This window comes from Notothenia rossii (genome assembly GCF_949606895.1).
Source record: "Notothenia rossii genome assembly, chromosome: 11".
Classification (NCBI taxonomy): Eukaryota; Metazoa; Chordata; class Actinopteri; order Perciformes; family Nototheniidae; genus Notothenia; species Notothenia rossii.
The window spans coordinates 40,494,564-40,517,135 of record NC_136910.1 but is presented as its reverse complement, the minus strand read 5'-3'; the positions used below and the strand labels follow the sequence as shown (position 1 = coordinate 40,517,135).

Genomic DNA, 22,572 nt, shown 5'->3' with positions numbered 1-22,572 from the left:
TATTTATTAGGAATTAATGTGGTTTTCACTTAAATGCTGCTATAAATGTATGAATATACACTTCTATGTATCTTGTCAATTTCAATACACTAGTTTTATCTTAATCTATAATTCATAACATCATTATTTAGCTGATTATATTTTGTAGGATTATAATGTATCTGCGAAGTAGACCTTTAGTTTTTCAATAAAAAGTTATAAAGACACTAAGAGTTAAATATTTAAGTATAAAGCACATTATTCTATGTTTAAAAATGTATAATATAAAAAAGACTATACAAGAGGTTTTAGTAGCTCAAATAGACACAATAAACTCCAACAGCACTGTTCACCAGGAACTATAATCTTTATTTTTTAAAACAATAAAACATACAACACTTTATGAAAATAAATACATCCTACTAATCTGAGGAGCTGAGTAATCTCACATGTTGTATTACAAGTATTTTCCATTGGAGGCATGATTGTTTTTTTGTTATTGAAATGTAATTTCAAGTAATCCATTACATTTGGCACAAACAGACGTTTACAATGTTGAGGGAACCATGGAGGAGGAAGAAGATTTCAAGCATGATATATGAAAAAACAACAAATTAGGTAAAAGGAACTGAAACAAGGGGTGTGTGTGTTTATGTTACTGTAAATGGAGATGCACATGAAGCCACCCCTCTGATCGCAGGCAGATAACAACCTGGGTCATTTTAAAGTCACTGCTGAACTCAGATACAAGTGAAGAAATACATTCATACGAGTCCCTTTAATCTAGTTCTCTCAAAAGGCAGACATTAATGTTTTCAAAAGGTTTCACTTTTGAATGTAGGGGGTCAAATCAAAAACATAATAAAAGGAGCTTAAAGACATCCCTTTATCCCATTATTTAGCTATTGTAACTCAGCCTTTCAAATAATCAATCAACATTATATTTGTATAGGTTTACCTCATTGTCCACTATCACACTGTAGTTGTGAAGCTTTCTTGGACATTCAACTCCATTTCAAAAAGGGAATCGTTTAATATTTTGGGAAATACGCTTATTTGCCTTCTTCAGTCAGTCAGTTGAGAATATAAACGCTAAATATGATACTCGTCTCGGCAGCTGGTTAGTTTAGCTTAGCATAAAGTCTGTACACGTGGGGAAACAGCTGGCTGGCTCACAGTTCCTTTTTTAAAATGTCCCTACTAGCACCTTTAAAGTTTAACCAACTTACCGCGCATGGTTTTCCAACTCATCTACTTCTCGGCAAGAACACGCTTATGTCCTTGGAAATCTAACCATCCTTTAAAAATGTGCACTGAAGTTTCTTCATTTCTTATGGTGGTCTAAAACCTTTTCCTTTTTAGGTAATCTGCAACAGATCAATTCATTTTTTAAATACTTCTTCTGGAGGTGATTGCATACGGTTTATTGTGTGGAGGTGCAGAGCAGGTTGCTATTACTAAAATGAAGATCGAGTATTTGTCTTACAAATTAATGTAAGAATTCATACATTCATTGCAGGTGAACTTACATTATTTTCTGTAATAGTGTCAAACACTGAACACGAGGTCTTCATGGTAACAGTGTTAAAGGTCATTGTGCGCTTTGTTTGAAGATTACGACTGATAGTAGGTCTGATATGGAGGTATATTGAGGAAAAAACACATCAATGCAAAGTGTTGTAGGTACAATTTAAAGCCAGTCTGGGGAGGGGTCCTGCACTGAAACTGGACAGGCAGGTGAGAGCAGAGGAGAGGGAGAGTGGAGGGAGGTGTAAACCAGTTAGATTTTTCCTGAGAATGCATCCAGATCGAACGCTGCGTCCACTAAGCGCTGCAGCTCCGTGAGGTGAGTCTTTTTGTTTCCAGTAGCTGGAGCTGCTGCAGGGTCACGACCAGCATACCTGAACACACACACACACACACACACACACACACACACACACACACACACACACACACACACACACACACACACACACACACACACACACACACACACACACACACACACACACACACACACACACACACACACACACACACACACACACACACACACACACACACACACACACACACACACACACACACACACACACACACACACACACACACACACACACACACACACACACACACACACACACACACACACACACACACACACACACACACACACACAGTGACAATACATTCAAAGCAGAGATAGTTCCTGAAACTGTATTCCTGTAGAACTCACCAAACGGGGCGGGTATGGTTGGTGGTGGTGCAGATTCGGGGCTTGACGTAGTCGTGGTAACCCTGGTTCTTGTGCTCTTCCTGACACCACACCAGGTCAGCATTCGAGTAACGATCAGTCTCTGCTTTCACCAGATCAAACGGGAAGGGGGAGAGCTGAAAACAGAGAGAAAGCTCTGATGTTAATGATATATTTGGGCGATAATCCATTGTCATTCCCATTGGGGATTGTTAGTTAGCGTTAGCCGTTTGCTACAACTTCATTCGTAAATTGTCAGCATTAAATGTGTGCTAAACTATCTGTTAGCAGTTCCTGTTAGCAGTGTACCCATCGATATACAGATAACTATCACAGGATTCATTTGATACTAAAGAAAACTTCTTTCTACTCTGATTTCCCAGCTAATTTGTTTTATTTACTCACAATGTAAACCAGAGATTAACTATTTGTATATCTTTAGAAAGTGAAAGTTAAGACCCCAAAAACAGAATAAATAATTTACAATTGTGATCATTAGTCTTGACCGAAATACTTGTATGTCACAAGTGAAGCTGCCTTTATACAAACCAGGCACATACATCACCTTTTTGTTGTAAAACTGAAATCCACACACCCACTGCGCGTTCCCTTTCTCAATTTCTCCTCTTCAGTTTTAACTCTATACTTATAAACACCACCTTTACTCTTTTGTTACCTGTTCGATGCGAATCACAGCCACAGTGTCATCCATGCCTCTGTTCTTGCGTTCCCGGGTCAGTTCATAATAGATCTTCCCGCTGCAGAAAACGATTCTCTTCACCTTTTCTGGGCTGGCAGCTGCAGGCCCCTCGTCTGGGATTAGACGCTTGAAGATGGTGGCTGCAGGATAACAAACACACACAAACTTTAAATAACACAGCAAGAAACCAACCAGTATTTTAGAGGGAAAGACCTCACCATCTTCAGTTTCCTGCCCATCTTTCTGTCAGTACTGACCTGGCAGCATGTCATCAAAGCTGGACTTGGCCTCAGGATGGCGCAGCAGCGACTTGGGAGTAAACACTATCAGCTAAAGAAAGAGCACAGGGAAATGCTCAGTGACCTTGAACCACATTATCTTGTGCTTTGATCCATTTAAGGTGTGTCACTCACAGGTTTCCTGAAGGGCTGCAGGATCTGTCTGCGGAGGACGTGGAAGTAGTTCGCCGGAGTGGAGCAGTTCACCACGATCCAGTTACAGTCATACAGCTGATGCACTGCGAAGTCCTGAGTGATTTTCTGTGAGAGAAAGTAGAGTTGCAATTCAGAGCTAAGGTAGAAGTCATTACCAAAGAAACATGCAGTCATCTGTTAATATTCTGTGTCTTTTCTTTCTTTTCAGGGAGAATCATTCTGTTCATTTTAGAACTACCCTAACCCTTCAATACTTAGCCTATTTGGTTCACATCTTGGCAAACGAAAAGTATGATGAACTCTATAAACTCTCCATATAAAGTTGCCAGGCTCCACATCTGATCATGAGGTCAAACAAACTTCCGTGCAACATCAGATAAACAAGGAAAGTCATCTCACTATCTACACCTCCATGATTGTAAATCAGCGTCATGGTAAGTCAGGTTGCTACGGTCACTAGCCATTTCTGATTTCACCATAAAGACAAACAAAGAGCTGGACTGAAAAGTGTCATTCTAATGAATATGAGCATCATCCAAAGTTATAAGGAGCAGTGACAGAGGGAGAGAAATGTTATGTTATTGACACTCACAGGGAAAACATCAGGGTCATCATTGCACATCTGTAGAAACCTCTCAGGGCGGGCAGACGAGTGCTCTGGGCCCTAAGAGAAAGGGAAACGAATGAACACCAATCAATAATCGACAGGTAAGATGTTTTTAACAATCTCCTGTGATAATGTTGTTCAGCACTGGTGACATTGCAGCTCCATGAGACAAAGGCAAGTCAGAATGTAGCAGATCAAGTTTCTCAGTTCCTACCATCCCCTCCATGCCGTGAGGAAGCAGCAACACAATGCCGTTCTGTCGGACCCACTTGGCCTGACCCGAGCTGATGAACTGGTCGATGATACACTGTGCTGTGTTATTAAAGTCTCCAAACTGGGCCTCCCACAGCACCAGCGCATTGGGACTGGCCATGGCAAAGCCTAGTTCAAAACCTGCACACAGAAAACGGGCACAAACAGAGTAGGTTCAGTAAATAAAACACTGTCCAACATTTATATAAGGTTTGTTCTGCATCTTGCTCTACTTCCAAAGTAAATACAATCCCAAGTAGCTTCCCTAGAAAGAGTTACCCATCAAGTTACAGGTACCACAGATGAAAAAGTACCAACAGTTTTGCGTATCCTACTCACCTAGTACTCCATACTCAGATAGAGAGCTGTTGCACACAGTGTAAGGCGCTTGATCAGGAGAAACGTAGTTCATGGGGATGCAGATCCTCTTGTCAACGTTCTGGTCGTGAAGAACATGGTGTCGATGGCTGTGGAGGAAATCATTTAGTCAAGTCAGTTCAAGTGAATTTGATTTATATAGCACCAAATCATTACAGAGGTTGTTTAATGGCACTTTTTATACATAGCAGGTCTTATTTTCCAGTTGAACGTACAGCAGTAGTTAGTTGACAGTTCTCATAGTGTGGGGGGGGGGGGGGGTTTCTCTGAAGTCACTTTTACACAAAAGTTGCCCAAAACACAGAGAAAGATACATTTACAAAGCAGTAAATGTTTTTTGTGTCAGGATTACCTGAACGTGCCTCTCTCCACATCCTGTCCACTGAGGCGAATGTGTATCCCCTCTTTGAGCAGAGAGCCAAAGGCCATGTATTCTCCAAGAGCCCAGTCACACACCCGCTGATCCACCATATTTGCACGGCCCTTTAGGATACGACTCAAACCTGAAACATGGAAACACGGCATTAAAAAACAGACATGACAGCCCAATAAGGGGTTGTTTGAAACAGGACAAGATCATAAAGTACCTCCGTGTATCGTGAAGTCTTCCACAGGCACAGAAGAAGCGATGTTTCCAATATGTTTGAGCTCCTCTTCACTGATGCCAGTCGGAGGGCTGTGCATAGTTTTGGGTTGTCCATCCAGGTTGAAGAAATCTGCAGACAGACACACAAACACATCACAAGGAAGAAATGTCCAGACCACATTCTGTAGAGAAGACATACAAGTTATAACACAAATAAAAGAACAAGACTCCTTACCAGGCCATGGTGAGTCCAGCCAGTGTTTGATGTGAAGGATCTTCTCATCTTTGGAGCGGTTGTAAGCATCTTCGCATATTTTGTCGTACCTCGCCACTTCCTCCTGAAAAAGATTGATGCAAGTTCATTGAAAACTTGAATATATCCGTCTCCAAAGAAGCAACTTTCTGTCTTGTGTTTAGTATATAGGTCTCCAAACATATTCACCTCCTCCAGAGAGTTACAGCGTTTGACAGCCTTTGATTTTGGCATGAATTTCAGAACAGGAAGGATGTTAGCTTCAAACAAGTGACCTCCTTAATGTCTCAAATAACTGACATGATTAATTGCCCTCAAAATCTCCTGTCTTTGTACAGTACTTCATTCAAATCCTCTTTTAAGTGAAGCTCCTCACAGGAATTGGAATTAGAAATGCATAAACTCTTTTTTTGTGTCTGAAATTCATCCATTATTCTGTCTGGTCCCTGCTGCTATCACAACATCTTTTTTCCATTTGCACCTCTCAAACGCACAATTCCTTGTCAGACTATTCAATCCCCCTTTCATTGAGATAGAGATGCTTCATAATGTCTCACAGAGCCGAGATGTCTTTCACACTGCTGACAATGAAACCTACATGGTTTTTTCAATTTGCAAACAAAGCTGTACATATTGAGCGTGCTTGATAAGCAGTAGCTACAGCAGGGCAGGCTGCTTTACCTCATATGCCTGTGTTGTGACCACTCCCTCAGCAATGACTTTCTCAGCAAACTTCTGCAGGACCCCTTTCTCTTTCTGCTTCTTGATCTGCTTGTACATGAGCGGCTGGGTGAACATCGGCTCATCCATCTCATTGTGGCCATTACGTCTGTAACACACCTGAATGTGAGAAAACAAGAGGTTAGGCATTTTCTTATGTCAACAATCAAGTGACCAATTCAGTACTTCATCTGTGTCACCCTTAATTGCTCTATTGACTCGTGCTGGTCAAAGTTCAAGGTTCCCATTGTCTCATATGTATAACCACATTATGTTAGTTATTTATGCATGTTTTTTTTTTGTATTCCCTGTTCCTCTATGGATAATAAACCTGAACTGCTTTCTTTGCCTGTCCCCTTACGCCACTCTTAGCCTGTCGACCCCAATAACAACGTTTTTTATTTATTAAAATGGTTTCTATATTGTAGATTAATACTGAAGACATCAAAACTATAAAAGAACACATATGGAATTATCTAGTAAACAAAAAAGTGTTACAGAAAATCCAGAATATGATTTATATTTTGCTGGCTACTGCGGAATGCTGTGGTAGCCATGCTGGTTAAGTGTGCCTTGAATTCTGAATCAATCACCAACAGTGTCACCAGCAAAGCCCCCCCACACCATCACACTTCCTCCTCCACACTTCACAGTGGGAACCATACATGCAGAAACCATCCGCTCACCTTCTCTGCGTCTCACAAAGACACAGCGGTTGAAACCAAAAATCGCAAATTTGGACTCATCAGACCAAAGTACAGATTTCCACTGTCTAATATCCAATCCTTGTGTTTCTTGGCCCAAACAATTCTCTTCTTCTTCTTGTTGTTCATCCTCAGTAGTGGCTTCTTTGCATCAATCGACCATGAAGGCCTGATTCACGCAGTCTCCTCTGAACAGTGGGTGCCGAGATTTGTCTGCTGCTTGAGCTCTGTGATCATTGATGTGGGCTCTAATCTGACGTGCTTTAATTTGCGGTTTCTGAGGCTGGTAACTCTGATGTATTTATCCTCTGCAGCAGAGCTAACTCTTGCTCTTCCTTTCCTCATGAGAGCCAGTCTCATCATAGCGTTCGATGGTTTTTGCGACTGCGCTTGAGGATACATTCGAAGTTCTTGACATCTTCCGGATCGACTGGCCTTCATTTTTTAAAGTGATGATGGACGGTCGTTTCTCTTTACTGAGTTGAGTCGTTCTTGCCATAATATGGATTACAACAGTAATCAAATAGGGCTTTCCACTGGGCGTCACCCTACCTCTGCACAACACAACTGATGGTCTCGAACACATTAAGAAGGCAAGTCATTCCACAAATGGACTCTTGACAAGGCACACGTGTTAATTGAAAACCATTCCAGGTGACGACCTCATGAAGCTGATTGAGAAAAGCCAAGAGTGTGCAAATCTGTCATCAAGGCAAAAGGTGGCTACTATGAAGAATATAAAATAAAAATCATATTCTGGATTTCTTAACACTTTTTTGTTTACTAGATAATTCCATATGTGTTCTTTCATAGTTTTGATGTCTTCAGCATTAATCTACAAAGTAGAACAAATTATAATAAATAAAAAACTTCGAATTCGAAGGTGTGTCCAAACTTTGGACTGGTAGTGTACTTTATCAAAAACAGCTGTTAGTTTATTTACCTTCCCAAAAGTGCCTTTGATTGAAACATCCTGCCAGTTGACCAAATTTTTTAATGTAACATCTCTAGTTTCTCTCCCATTAACCTGTCCCCAGCTGCTGTCTCTCAATGCATCACTGGAGGATTTAGGCATGAACGTGACCTTTACTTTCCTCAGAACCAGATTCTCAACTTCCTACATCTGTCAGGCTTCTCTTTCAAATTTCAACAAAGATGGATTGGTATATTGCTGACATTATTTGACTTGACAAAACACCTCCTATAAACTTACCAGGTCTACGACTACGTCTTTGTGGAAAGTGTTTCTCCATTCAGATGCCACTTTACACACATATATGACAGCCTCTGGGTCGTCTGCATTGACGTGGAAGATGGGTGCGTTGACCACGCGTGCTACATCTGTCGGATAAGGAGAGGAACGTGCCATCCTGGGATCTGTGGTGAAACCAATCTGTGTGGAAGAGAGTTTTAAATTACTACAATAACAGCTGTTATCATCATCAAGTGCAAAGTTGAAGACATTGTTATTATTTATTATAGAAAATAACATTAATGTAGCTGTACTGTTTTCTTTTCAATTTTGTTTTGGTAATATTCTAAATGACTTTAAAATCACAGTGTATGCTGAAATAAGATATGGACACGATAGCATGCTAGCTGTGAATAAAAATACCTGGTTGTTGACCACCACATGAATGGTGCCATGTGTAGTGTAGGACGGCAGGTCAGACAGGTGGAAAGTCTCGTACACGATACCCTGGCCTGCAAATGCAGCATCACCGTGAAGCAGAATAGACATCACCTGTGAAATCATTCAATAGGTTACAAACATGTTAAGAACACAAGGAAAGGTTTTCTTCCATGTTTGAATAAACCTCAGTACCCTCTTGCCCTCAGTGTCTCCGCTGTAGAACTGCTCAGCTTTGGTCTTGCCCTGCACCACGGGGTCCACAGCCTCCAGGTGGGACGGGTTGGCCATGAGGGACATTGAGATTTCCCGGTCGCTGACCCGGTTCATCCTCTTGTGATACATCCCCAAGTGATATTTCACATCACCAGAACCCTGAGAGCAGAATATCACAAAAAAGTGAAACCCATCAACCTCAGGAAGACTGTTTAGCCTTACACTTATGGTCAATTGATGGCATTTAAAAGGAAAAAATAAAAATAAAATGACTGTCAGTTGAGGCTCTTTATCAAGTCAATAAATATATTTTCTTTTACAACAAACAAATAATCACTGAATACAAAAGAATCAACAGATTCATTGGAAATGGTCATTATCAGTCCTAGTGACCTGTTCAGACCTCATCAGCAGCCTCTAGCTTGGAGTCAAATTGGCAGAAGATTTGGTCCAGCTCTTTCCGGATCACGTTAGCGAGAACATTCAGCCTTCCTCTGGAGATGGAGAAGTTACATTAGGAAGGGAAATTCAAGCAAAAGCTTTTTCATCAGAGGCTATCATGTGACAAAAAGGGTTGAAACCCCCCTAAACTGTAATCACTGAGTTTATTAGTGACACTGATATTTGTCAGGGATCAACTTCATAAAGTGGAATAACATCATTGTATCATTGTACATGTGAAAATACACATATTTAAAAAAAGAAAACACTCATACAAGACAGTTCAACAATAGTTATTAAAGGATGAAGGAGTTAACAAATCATGATCATAAATGTTTTAATGATCAAAAGTCTCATATCTAAGGTGGGAACATCTACTAAACCTTGATTTTATCTTTCCAAGCGTCAACAATGTGTGCATTTGGCAAACGCTGTAGGAATTGAAATAGATTTTGGCCCTGAAAAAGACTGTTTGGTATCTTATTGGATAAGATGTAATGTCATCGTCTACCTGTGAGGCATCCCCATGATCACACTCTCAACTCCGCTCAGACTGGACATGTCGATGATGGTTTTGAGGGCCGGGATGAGCGATTCACAACCCTCCAGACCAAAGCGTTTCTCTGACGACCATTTCCTCTGGAGGAACTCCTCAAACCTGTGAAGGTGTGCTGCGTCACATTGTGGCTCAGAACATCCATCCCCCTGCCCAAACTCCCCCTGCAGCTGCTTTGCATGCTTTTATAGTTGAGGAGTATAAGGAGTGTTGAGGAACGTGTAGACAGACCTTGTGGAGCGGATCATTCTGGCCAAAAGAGTCTTCTTCTCCTCCAGACTGAACTGCATGATTCCAGGTGTCTCGAACTTCTCTCTGATCCACTGGCACTGCTCCAAGTCATTAATGAACATGAACTCTACTCCGATGTGTTGACAGTAGGCCATCTAAAAGAGAGAGAAGAACGTTTTAACTCTACTCTTCACTATCATGTCCTGGTAAAGCTTGAAGCTGATCTCAGTGTTCACTTGGCTGCTCAAACGCATTAAAGGGGCCCTATTCCGATCATTTTCAGGTTCATATTTGTATTTTGTGCTTCTACTGTGACATGTTTACATGCTTTAATGTTCAAAGAGCTCTTTACTTTTCTCATACTGCCAGTGCTGCTACACCTTTTGTCACCCTCTGTCTGAAACCAGAGCCCAGTCTGCTCTGATTGGTTAGCTGGCCGGCTCTGTTGCTCATGTTAAATAATTGCTATCAAACATTTTATTTATTGCTATTATTAATTACATTTTTGTACTAAATTAGTTTTTATCCTGTTATTATACTGTGAATGGCACCGCTGCATAAAAGGTGTCCATTTTGACACATTTTAAATACTTTACTTCCAGTCGTCGGATAATCTCTCTGAGAGGCAGAGAGCTCTCGCTGCCCCCGATGAAAGTGGTGGTGGGGAGCCGGAACACCTTGTCCAGGTCGGATTCCACCAGTCCGTAAACACCTGTTTCAAAGACATTGACATGAGCAGAAAGCGTAGGCATGCAAATCAGGTCAAGGTCAGGGTTAAAAACAGCTTGGAACAGAAAAATACCAAATGACTAACATATTATTAAGACACAGAAGAGAAGGAAACATCCGTAAATAGAAGATTATCTGGAATGTGTGACCCCTGCTTACTTTTTTTTGTTTACTTTTATTACCATTTAACTGCCTTAACAGCTGTCTCATCTGTCAGATTACATTTTGTCCAGAATACTAAAAACATGGGAGCGGTGGAGATGAGGAGGTGTCGGCGTTCTGGCGATTTACTCGGAAGGCTTCAGTCGAAGCTGCTGGGAGTCTTCACAGCAGCTTCGACTGAAGCCAGTCCCCAACTCCGGGGACTTCGGGCGGCAGTATACGATGTGAAGTTGTTTGCGGCCTGCCAGTAAACCCAAAGCAGAAGAAGAAGAAGTGAAGTCAGCGGCTTCATTTGCATAATCTTCCCTCAGGGACTTATTCCGGTGTGAACGCGATCTACTCTTTAGTTCCATGGGGGAACTAAGTGCTGGGAACTAAGTACGGCAAAGTACTTGGTGTGAAAGCGGCAGAGACAAAGAAAGGAGAAAAAGTAGATTATGTTCTCATTATTGGATTATTAAGAGAGTTTGAGAACACCTCATTATATCAAATCGGTCACATAATTTTACCTTTTGTTCCCTGATGAGGCCAAAGCTCTCTTGGGGTTACTACAGAATCATCACTGAACTCAACACAGTTTTTAAGTGTCCCAGCTTTCAGGCCCCGAGGCTCTGGGCAGACCCGACAAACAAGATCAGACATGTTATGTGTCTTTCAAATCAGCTTGAAAGGTTTTCACCTGAAGCTGTGGCTTTTGGCATCTTCTTTTGTTTGTCTTTGTAATGCAATGTTAACTTGATTAATCTAGTTTCCATTTTGTTACTGCCTCTATCAGCATTATAAATTATGATAAAGCCTGACTTTATAGATCTGTTATTTGTGATGTTCTTGTAAGAATCCAAAGGGGAAAAAAAAGGTTTGGTTGTTAAATACTTTTTTTTATTCATTCATTATTTCTTCATCTATAAAATGTGCAATAAATTATACTGTGAATCTTACTTAAACGCTTGCTTGACAACTACAGTATATAGAAACTGGTTTATAAATGATCTGTTATTTGATTCATTAATTGATTTGTTCATATCTTACTTTTTTCACTGATGCATCAACTAAATTGTCACATTTTCTAACGTTCCTTGTGTTTATGACTTCATTTAAACAACTTGACAGGACATTGCTAACGTCACCTTTGACTAAACTGCACAGTATGTTAAACAAGGCACAGTAAAAAGCAGCTGACGTGGTTTAAGCAGGAAACCAACAGGACTGATGGGTTGGATTCTGTGTGAGACACTATAGCTTGAGCTCGTGTTGATCATTCTAAAGCATGTTATTTCCTGGATGCAGCAAACAGAGATAAGACTAAATGAAACAGAGGAGGAGGGGGGGGGGGGGTGTATCTATGTGTGTGTTCGTACACCTCTGTCAGCAAATGAGTGCAGGCTGCTGTGCTGAGGACAGGGGGTTTACAATCCAATATGGCCGAGTCCGCTCTCTATGTTACATAAGAGATCTTTAGACTCCCCTCTGTGAACAGCCCCTGCATGACATTTGAAAAAACACACTTGCTTTCTTTGATGATTGCAAAGTTTAAGCAGAATAATTTAATGCTATAATAAATGGGTGACTTTGTCCAATCTAATCGCAGTAACATTTCAATGAAGAAGGCCCAGATAAGCCCGGATATGCTCCGTTTGATGCCACTGGCTGCTGAGCAAAGGTTAGAAGCAGCCGACAACACACACACGCCTCCTTTCCAAGCATTACTCAACACATTTTTCACATTTTCCACAAGAAGAGATGAAAACCAACATGGAGAAGAGCAGGGACAACCACAACACCAGTTAACAAGCTAATGATAAACCACAGGAAAGTGGTTTCAGGAACACCACGCAGCGATAAAAGAGCAGAGAACAAGATTTTAAGTTCTGCTCCTACCTCTTATCAGATTCGACAGACGTTCTTTAAAAAAATATCAATCTGGAGGCATGGAGAGAAACAAACACACACACTGTAATTAAGTATTTCACAGAGCCTCTCATTAATTCTTTCAGGCTGATTTGGACCCCGAAACCGACCCATTGCTCGACCTCTTTGAACCTCAGCGCCACCAGGACAAAGCAGAACCCGGTGAGACTGAACAATGGCCCGAGTATCTGTGGAAACATCCTACAACAGCTCATAACAATCACCTGTGTTTGAACTCAGAGGCCTAACCTTTTCATGAGGAACAATGACAGTTCGATGCAGGCATGCATAACTCGCCACAGCACACACACACACACACACACACACACACACACACACACACACACACACACACACACACACACACACACACACACACACACACACACACACACACACACACACACACACACACACACACACACACACACACACACACACACACACACACACACACACACACACACACACACACACACACACACACACACACACACACACACACACACACACACACACACACACACACACACACACACACACACACACACACACACCACTTTGTGTGAACTATTTGCACTCCTGCGACAAATCTGACAAGTCAGTGTTTGGTTAACACAGTAGTAACACAGTAGTAACATGTTTTAGAAACAGAAAACTGAATACCCAGTAATGAAATACCATGGAATTGGCTGATGTTGATCACTCCCCCATATATGGTGTTGTGTTAACAACCACCAACCATGTCTTCTTATCTTGTTTTCCTCAGAAACTATAAAATAATATGCCTTACAGTATGTGCTGATAACAGGAGGGACATAAAGATATCACTCAATAATAATCTGGTCAAATACATTTGAGGTATAAATAATTACAAAATAAATAAAAGCGAAGGCAGCCCATTTAGTAGGGCATACTTTACTTGAATACTTTCTATCCCGTCCATTAGGGATGAATTATTGTGTAATAAATTGTTAGATATTTAGATTAAAGTAATAAGCATCAATAAAACATCCTTTTGGGTTGACAGATTGTGCGAGGCATTTGTCCTCCTCTAACACAACTCCCTTTGTCTTGTTATCTTGCCCTGTGTTTCACATTGATAGCTTCTTAAAAAGAGAAAGCCTTGGACCACGTATTTATGACTTACCCATTACAATAACAAATAACTAATGCAGTTATTGCTGTTAACAATTCTTTATCAGTCTCCTCTTCTATTAAATAATCTACTATGTCTGCATTCCGACCTCAGCACAGGGTGACTTCATTAAAAACACATGTGAGTCAATTTAACAAAACATAGGGACACATTGTGTCGCCTCAAGCAACATTTTGAAGGCTAACCGTAGTTGTTATATTTGGCATATGAACTAATGAACTGCGGTGTAAAACATGTTGTCTGAGTTCATACCAACACCAACAATTGTAGTGAGTTCATCCTCGAGTCATGTTTGTGACAAAATAGGGCCGACAAATGGACAACTCAAAACGTTAATTCTCAAAAACAAAATGTATCAAAAAGATACAAATCTAGGTAACAGTAAAACCTGAAAAACTGTTTGATAATTCATCGTCTACTAAACTATAGAAAAATGAGAATATACGCCAGCCAGAAGTTGATCTTTTAATGTCTAAAAATAATAACTTAATTATTTAAATATGTTTTTGTATAATATACATATTTTTGTATTTATCTTTTATTTGCTTAATTGTAAAATGCAGCAACTGTCATAAAACAAAATTTCCCCTGTGATAAATAAAGTAGAATGAAGATAAATACAATTCTAATTCATAAATACAACCCAAACATCCACAAGTAGGGCAGAAGTCCCTTTGTTTTAGGAAATGAGATCAGCTTTTGGCTACATCAATAGTGGTAGAGGAAAGGACTTTTTCAAATGAAATGGAAGCATTTTCACAAGAGTATGAGCAATTGCTCTGAAGCCCATAGCTCCTCCTCATCTGTTTGTCACTCAGTTTGTTATGGGAGGGCTTCAGCTCGGCAGCCATGATGCACTGCGGCTTCAACTCAGCCACGTGGTGACCTCTGACCTTAAGCAAACTCCATGAAAGGAGGAGTGTGTGTTGTTCAACGCAAGTAAGCCAAATAGGTGGGAGGCCGATGGCAGTGGGGAGCTCACTCAGGATAAATAACTGATGGATGTGTGACATGGACAACAGGAAATACAGAGTGGTAAACAGAGGAGAGTAGAAAGACACTCATTGAAAGGTGGGTGGTTTTGCGTAAAAAGAGATCAAGTGTTTGAGGAAAAAAGGGATCCAAAAACAATACAACAGGAAGTGTGAATGACAGGGACAGAGAGGAACACCTTCATAACATGTCAGGACGTTTCAATTTCTCACCAACGTTCTGGAAACCAACGGTACACGGGGTATCGTCGAAGTCTACACAGCTGATCTCCAGGGGGTCCAGCTTGGCTATGTGATGCCCTCGTACCTACACACAAGGCAACGCAGCTCATTAAAAGTGTGTGGATGGTTTCACAGGTCAACCCATTCCTGCAGATCAGTGTCTGTCTGCTTTAGGAAACTGCTGACCACTTCCTACAAGATTTGCTAACCTATCTACACATGTTAGCAGAATCTTAAAAGCAGATGTAGGAAGTTTTTGTAAAAAAAAAGAAGAAATGTACTGCTAACAGACACACTGTTTGATTAACAGGACATTCATTAATTAAACACACTGATATACTCGTTGTGCAAACCTACAAAGTAAAACATCATATTAAATATTTCAAAATGTGCTACTGTTTACTTATTCTCTACTAAGATTCAGAGGCACATTTTCAACCTGACAATATTTTGTCACCGAATACCAGCTGCAATGCTTAAAGTACATAAAAGGCTTAGAAACATATATTATCATCTATATAATAATATAACAGTAGTTTACAAATGAATACTTTTATATCTGATACTTTTACTTTTGTGTTTTGGCTTTATTTCATTATCCTGGATCCAAAAAAAACATTTAATTGAACATTGATTTTGTTATGTCTTTAAAAATATTGGTTGATACGTTGTTGTAAGATATTTTAAAACTCCCAAACATCAGTATCAGACCCATAAATTCAGTATCTACCGTCTGAACTTAGCATAACTCTAAAATGCTTCAAAGTAATAATACTGTAAAGAAAAGTATGAAGAGGAAAAATAATGTGTATAAAATATGTTTACGATCTGAATTATAGTCAATGTCCCTGTCAGAAAATAGTGTGGAGTTCTAGAAATGATATAAGAGCTAATTCAGTGGTAAAAAGGATCGTACAAGTGACATAATCAGCTCAGGTTTAGTTTACCTGGTATGCCCGTATGAGTGAATGCACGGCTTGATGATCCTGCACCAGTTTCTCCAGATTGGGCTGAGCCCCCATCAGGGCCTGGACCCCGGTCAGTCCCTGAGACGACCCGCTGAGGGGGGGGGGGCTCTGATAGGCCGCACCAGGCGGAGCCCCTGCGTTAGCGTTACGGAAAAATATATCCCAGGACTGCAGGGAGAAACAGGAAAGAAAATAAAAGAAGGTTAGTACTCACCACAACATTTGAACAGTTTCTATCTGACGATGGCCCTATTTAAAACCCTATTTGGAGCCATCAAAGTGATCTTTATTTGATTTTATAACTTTTTACTGCAAATGTTGTCCTATGGGGGCCCTATGATATGCCTAGCAATTTCCACTTCAACACATCCAATAACTTAGAACCAAGAATGTCATTAAAAAGTCAGATAATCAGAAATATTTTTGCAAAACATTGTCTTTGAACCATAAATGTCTTAGCCAAATGTTGTGCCAGTCCATCTAGTTGATGTCGAGCAATTGCCTTGAATACTGGAAAATGTGATCTGCTGAATAACAAATAAAAACTTGGAGGATCATCAATGTCATGTGATTAGAAAAATGATCCTTGAGGTTCCCTTAATCTGTCACTGTGAGGAAGCACAGCATGATGAAGGAGACCTTTGTGTTAATCATTTGCCATGACAAACTGCTGGTGTCTTACTGAACGATGATAAGATGTCCTGAATTACTCGGCTGCACTGTGAAGATGTTGCCTTGTTCTAGCTTAGAGATAACGATTAATGTACTATATTTTCCCGGCATTGCAAATGTCAGTTTGAGCTTGCAAAGAAGAATGTATTGTAACGTTTCTTCAGTACTGGCCTTACCTATTTGACTGAGCTTTCAGGTCCAACCATAAATGTTTGAATTGAATCAGTTTGGCCTATTGATGATGTGCTTTATAATACTGCAACTGCCACCATACATTTCAGGGCAATCAAAGAAAAAACATTGAGATATTTCAGTCCGGACCAAAGTTGTGCACACTGCACTATGTATACCTTGCATCTGTGTTTCTAACCAGAGAGGAGAGTAATTGGTTTATTTATCTCAGAGGCTTTTAGGATCAGTAGTCGCAGTGTAAAGGAAGCTTCTTTACTTCGCCTCTGAAGTGGCATATCAGCTTACAGGTAGAGCGTTACATAACATTTTTACTACGCCACCGTAAAGGGATATTAACTCTTGGAAGCACATGCCTCACTCCATTACTTGCAGACGATGAATGCATGGTGTCTGATATTACAGAAAAAACATCATGACTTGATCAAATCCCAACCAAAGATAAACAGTCTTTGAAGTGACAATGAATCAACAGTCTTGGACCAACCTTATATGTTTGTTCAGCATTATTTTCATGGCTCTCCATTGTGAAAGTGTTTGTCCAAGGGTTCCAGCTTACTCCCCCTTATGATGTTTATCAGTTATCTGGATTGTTAATCTGAAGCTGTTTAACTTGATGAGCAACTTCTAGATAAGCTTTGGAACATTTAATCAGCCTTTCTAGTCATTTGAAATGCGTTTGTTAATGTTGGTTTTGTCTATAAAGTTACATTCAAAAGTTATTTAGTGCTGTTTTGACATGTCTGAAGCAACTCTATGTATAAGGTAATTTGTCGATTTACAGGAAGTTGTTGTTGGACTGGAGCCAGTATTTTAAATCAGCTCCAGGCTGTGGTTCTAACAGTTAACAGTAGAACTGGCTTAAGGCATGAGCAGTCCTAAAACAAGGGTACAACAACCCTCACATGAATGTATCTGACATACGTTGCATGAAAAAAAAAACATGTATATTACAAATCGTACTATAAAGGTAAGGATAGTCTTCTGCCCTTTGCGGTCTAGACATCGTGGCTGTTGAACTCAGTATCCTCTTTTAAATCCCTCCTCAAAACACATTTTTATCTCAAAGTTCAGAGTGCATTTTGACTAGAGTAGCATGGACACTTAGTCTGTGTGGGGGAAACTTCTGAAGCAATTGGAGTCAGAACTCTGAGAGAGACACATGGAGAGCTGGAGCTTTGATGGCAAACACTGACGGTTTATTTGGAGCTTCGACCGGAGAATTCACAAGACATGTCACGGGCCACGGGTTGACCACATGGTTGAGATGCCACAATCAACTCTGAAGAACTCAACCCCAGACCCATGTATTTAGCTAGTTCCGAGAGAATAATCAACATTGTGCGCAACAAGAAAGAATGATAACACCTCTATCAGCTGACGCCAACAGGCAGGAACAGGGAGACAGAACACTGAGAGCACAGCAGCCAAGGTTACAGGTGCCTGTGCTCAGCCACGACAGTATGAAATGATAAACTGGGTCAAAGTTATGGGCCTTGGAAATTATTTTCCTAACAGTCTGGACACAGATGTTGCTTTTGAGTGTTAATAATACAATAAAAAAATCGAATCTATAAGGACCATTGAGGTTTGGAGAAATAGCATAAAATCTCAACAAAAGTAAAGTTAAACTACCTTTATGGCCAACTACCACTACAGATAAGTGAAGAAAATTTGTTTTGGTTGAACAAAAACTGATCCTTTTACATTATATTTGAATCTGACCTGCTTTTGGTCCATCATCATCAAGTAAATCAAGTCATTTAAATTTAGATCATTTAAACCCTTTAATCCCCTAACAGGCTGACGTCAGTTTGGCCACTTAGATGCTAATGATGTTTATTGCATTAGGGATGTTGTTCAAAAACTTCTATATGATATTAGTACAATCGTAATGAGATATGTAATTGTACAACTTATATGTCAACCTACTTTGTTTCCTGGGTTCAACATCTTTCAACGTGAAATAAGCACACTCACAATGTGTGTTTGTCCCTCTGCTGTGCTGCGTGTCATTCACTTTTTGAACTATTGCTCGCTGCTGTGGTTTCTGAGATGCCAAACATGCATAAGCAAATACACAAACACACAGAGTACTAGAAGTGTCTACGCTTACCTTTACCCTACTAACTGCTGGACAGGTATCTTCAAACATTGAGAAACATTTGTTTGTATCTGTATGGGCCTATCAGAAGGAAAGTGAAGGGGCCCTACTGAATAGTAAACCTGACCTGAACCTGTTTTGTGTGAAAATATCAAATACAAGCACAAGCTGTACATTACCTTGTGGACATTCCTGGGGTTTTCCAGCCATGCATAGTACATCTCCTCCACATAGTTAGAGCTAGTGCCATTAAGAAAGGGCTCAGCAGCCACAGATGTGTTCAGGCACCTCACAGGCTTAAACGTCCGTAAACCCCCTTCTATCGCCAAGAGTCTGGGCTGTGATATGCTCAGGGCTGACTGTGCAGCCGTTAAAGGCCGAAGCCTTGCCATTGTAGTCCTTAAGCGATGCATGGCTGCAGATCAGCCACAGCTACTATCCCTCCTTATTCCTGGAAGAAAGATACAGCAGCACTGTCCCCGAACAAAATAGATCCTCCAGGCTCCTTAACAGCTGCCTTCTTGTTCCTCCTCTGCTGGCTTCTCCTCTTCTTCTGCTCTTTCTCTTCTGCCGGTCGTCCACTGGATCCTGTTGAGGGAAAAAGTAAATATTGGGCAACCGAAACATTGTACATCGTTTGCAAGAAGTTAGCAAATCTGAAAAGATAAGATTATGTTTCTGTTAGTTTTTAGCAAACATAAGGAAAATAGGCCTTTTTGTGGAGTTTTGAAGCAGCAGGAGAGTTTATGTATCAAGTCAAATTAAACTACTGTATTTATTGTCATGAATCTAAACATCAGGGCACAAATGTGGCTCCTTCGTAAAATAGTTTAGTTTGGTGTTGTATTGTCATTTGCACAACCATTACAGAGAGACAGTCGTTGGCAATTGTAGATCTCAGACAAAATGCGTAGACAATATGTCTACAAATAAAACCATAGTGGGTTAGTTAAATATAATGATAACTTATACCATATATAATGAATTACTATGTGCTGTAACGTCATCTACATGTAAGTTATATGTTGTATAGATCAGATGATAAAACTCAGTACATTAGGTGCTGAACATCCTAAAGATAGACCACCTATACCCATGGGGGAGCGTCCCACTCATAACCAATACATCTGGGTAAAGAACACCCCCAAACAATGGAGATAGAAACTCAGAACAGCAATAAACATACACATGGAGGTATGGTGGCACAAATACGCCAAACGATTAAAAGTGTTGGTGCATTAGTTTCAAATGTGCTTTAACCCGTTAACTACGACAACTTTTGGCTTATTTTGTAAGGTTCTAATCGCTCTTATTTAGGTTATTAGATTGTTAGGTTTAATCGACAAGATGCGAGTGGGTTTTCAATCTGAGCAACTGTTTGTCCGGTAAAACAAGTTCGTTCACACATATTCACCCACTGCTCCACGCTGGAGGCAAACAAACTGCATTTCAGTCACTGTAGCCTCGCGTGCAGGACACACAGTCCGTTAACGTAACGTCTCTCTCTTCTAAGTTGACGGCGAAGCTTCAACTTTCGCTATCGTAAAAAAATGTCTCGAGTTTGTTACCTTTTGTCACTGGTTTTCGCGTGGCTCTCTGCCCGGGTGAACGAGGAGCAAACTGTCCAAAATCCAGAGCGCGAGCCGGATGCGGCGTGTGCGAACTAAAAAAACTTCTGCAGCGCGAGAGGTGAGGAGCTGAGTCGCGCGCCCGGGCACTGTCTAATCACTCTAGTGCTGATCTGCGTCACGCGGGTTCGTGACGTCAGCAAAAGTATGAACTGTCCTCAAATGTGTAGTTACAATTGCAACACAGGAGTAATACTTATACTCTCCTTCGATGATGTAAAAATGTACAATATTTCTTAATATAGAATAGTGAAAGTATTCAATTCAAATGTTTTATTGTGATGTGCAAAATCTCTTCAGCGAAGATCTTGGCAATGAAAATATTTAGTCCCTCTTCCAACAGCGCAGCAGACAATAAGACTTAACATAACAAAAATAAATAACAGAGTGCAAGAACTATAGTGTAAATTACAATTGTGCAAATAAATATGCATGAGTATGTAAACTGTACATGTCAAATTGAAGATAGGACAGAATGTACAATAAAATAATATTGGAATAAAATACTGCCTATTGTATAAATATATAAATATGTGGATTGTTAACAGATGTATGAGTTATAAACAAATGAATAAATGAATTTGAAGACATCTAAAGAGCTCAGGAATTAATCAATCTTATTGCTGTAGGAAAATGTTTTACCTGAGTCTGTTACGATAATAGAAATATGAAAGTAAAAGTAGCTCCAAATTATGCTTTAGGCTTTAAATGATGTACTCTTCCTACTACTAACCCCCCTAACCCTATATAAGAGCAAACAACTTTTTAGCCAGATCATTCAACCACCATTTCCCTGTAAATGTCATAACAGTATGTCTGATTTCCTGACTGCTGATTTACAACATGATTTGTTACAGGTTGTACTTTAACAGCAGGTACATTAATATGTTCAGCTTCATTGCTTCCTTTAATAGATGACTGCATTAAAGGCACTGACTGCCTGGAACAGAGCAATAAACGTCAACCTTTGTCCTCCTGGCGCTGATTATGTGAAGGCAAGTTAATGAACTTCCCATCCTGATAATGTTAACATTGCTTTTACTATTTGAATGCACCGAGAGAGTATTTATCACACCTTCATATTTATTCGCTTATCTATATAGAAGATCTTAAATGATAAGAGTATAAAGATTTAATGGCATAAAAGGGAAATAGTTTTTAAAAGTTGTATTCTTCGGATCAGATGTTTGATCAACACCAACCACTGATTCCTTATATTGAGCTCTTTCTGCTCCAACATGTTGAACTGTGCCCTGTAAAAGTACAGGCAGATGCTAATTGACCAATAACATCACTAGATGGATAAAAGCACATTCACACAAAGTACATATTTGCATTGTCATTTTATTGATTCACACACTGATTACATCTGATCACATTTGAATATTGATTAGACTTGGAATGCACACTATTGTCATCATTTTCAGTATAAGTATAATACATTTTTAAAAGAAACAAGAAAAGCTTTGTTTTACATACAGGGGCATTCATTTATTGTCATTAAGATGTCTCCTGATTGTGTAAGGCTCTTTTAAAACAGTTAAAATAGTGTTTGAGATAAACACATACTAAATAATGGAATAAGAATTGTTGGTTGAATAAGAAATGAATGACCAGTGGCCTTTAAAGCACTGGTAAGATTAGACAGTACATGAAACTGTTCTGGTTTGAAGACCTTTATGCTATACAAATTATAATAAAATAAACAGAAATCCACCTGCACCCAATGCTGTCTCCACTTACAAAGTATTCATTTGTTTTTTTAAATTGTATTTCTTAGGTATTTAGTTATATTTAATCCTTTGTACTCTTATTTGCATCCTTCTTAGTTTTACACAGTGAAAATTAACCAAAGCAATCGTAATAATCTTTCAATTTAGTTTGAAATGAAGTTA

At 39.8% G+C, this 22,572-nt stretch overlaps 1 protein-coding gene across 1 annotated transcript; it reads right to left on the bottom strand.

The window, feature by feature from the left end:
- Positions 1 to 327: 327 nt before the first annotated feature.
- On the bottom strand, positions 328 to 20,754 carry ogdhb (oxoglutarate dehydrogenase b). Its single transcript, XM_079656669.1, has 23 exons — positions 20,618 to 20,754; positions 19,229 to 19,637; positions 16,064 to 16,252; positions 15,108 to 15,201; positions 10,541 to 10,656; positions 9,945 to 10,099; positions 9,669 to 9,815; positions 9,120 to 9,210; positions 8,696 to 8,875; positions 8,486 to 8,614; positions 8,084 to 8,263; positions 6,128 to 6,286; positions 5,429 to 5,531; positions 5,195 to 5,323; positions 4,960 to 5,110; positions 4,569 to 4,696; positions 4,192 to 4,370; positions 3,963 to 4,034; positions 3,350 to 3,475; positions 3,194 to 3,266; positions 2,913 to 3,076; positions 2,219 to 2,373; positions 328 to 1,880 (listed from the first exon to the last, which is right to left on the bottom strand). The coding sequence occupies exons 2-23, from the start codon at positions 19,460 to 19,462 to the stop codon at positions 1,760 to 1,762; spliced, it is 3,075 nt and encodes a 1,024-aa protein (XP_079512795.1). The 5' UTR covers positions 19,463 to 19,637; positions 20,618 to 20,754; the 3' UTR covers positions 328 to 1,759.
- Between the last annotated feature and the right edge of the window lie 1,818 nt (positions 20,755 to 22,572).

What these genes read in the sequence shown, in the direction of transcription:
- ogdhb (XM_079656669.1), bottom strand. Translation starts at nt 19,462, where the DNA reads ATGCATCGCTTAAGGACTACAATGGCAAGGCTTCGGCCTTTAACGGCT. An exon ending in ATGACCCTGATGTTTTCCCT is followed by an intron (nt 3,476 to 3,962) that starts GTGAGTGTCAAT and finishes TTTCTCTCACAG; the next exon opens with AAAATCACTCAGGACTTCGC. An exon ending in AACCATACCCGCCCCGTTTG is followed by an intron (nt 1,881 to 2,218) that starts GTGAGTTCTACA and finishes GTGTGTGTTCAG; the next exon opens with GTATGCTGGTCGTGACCCTG.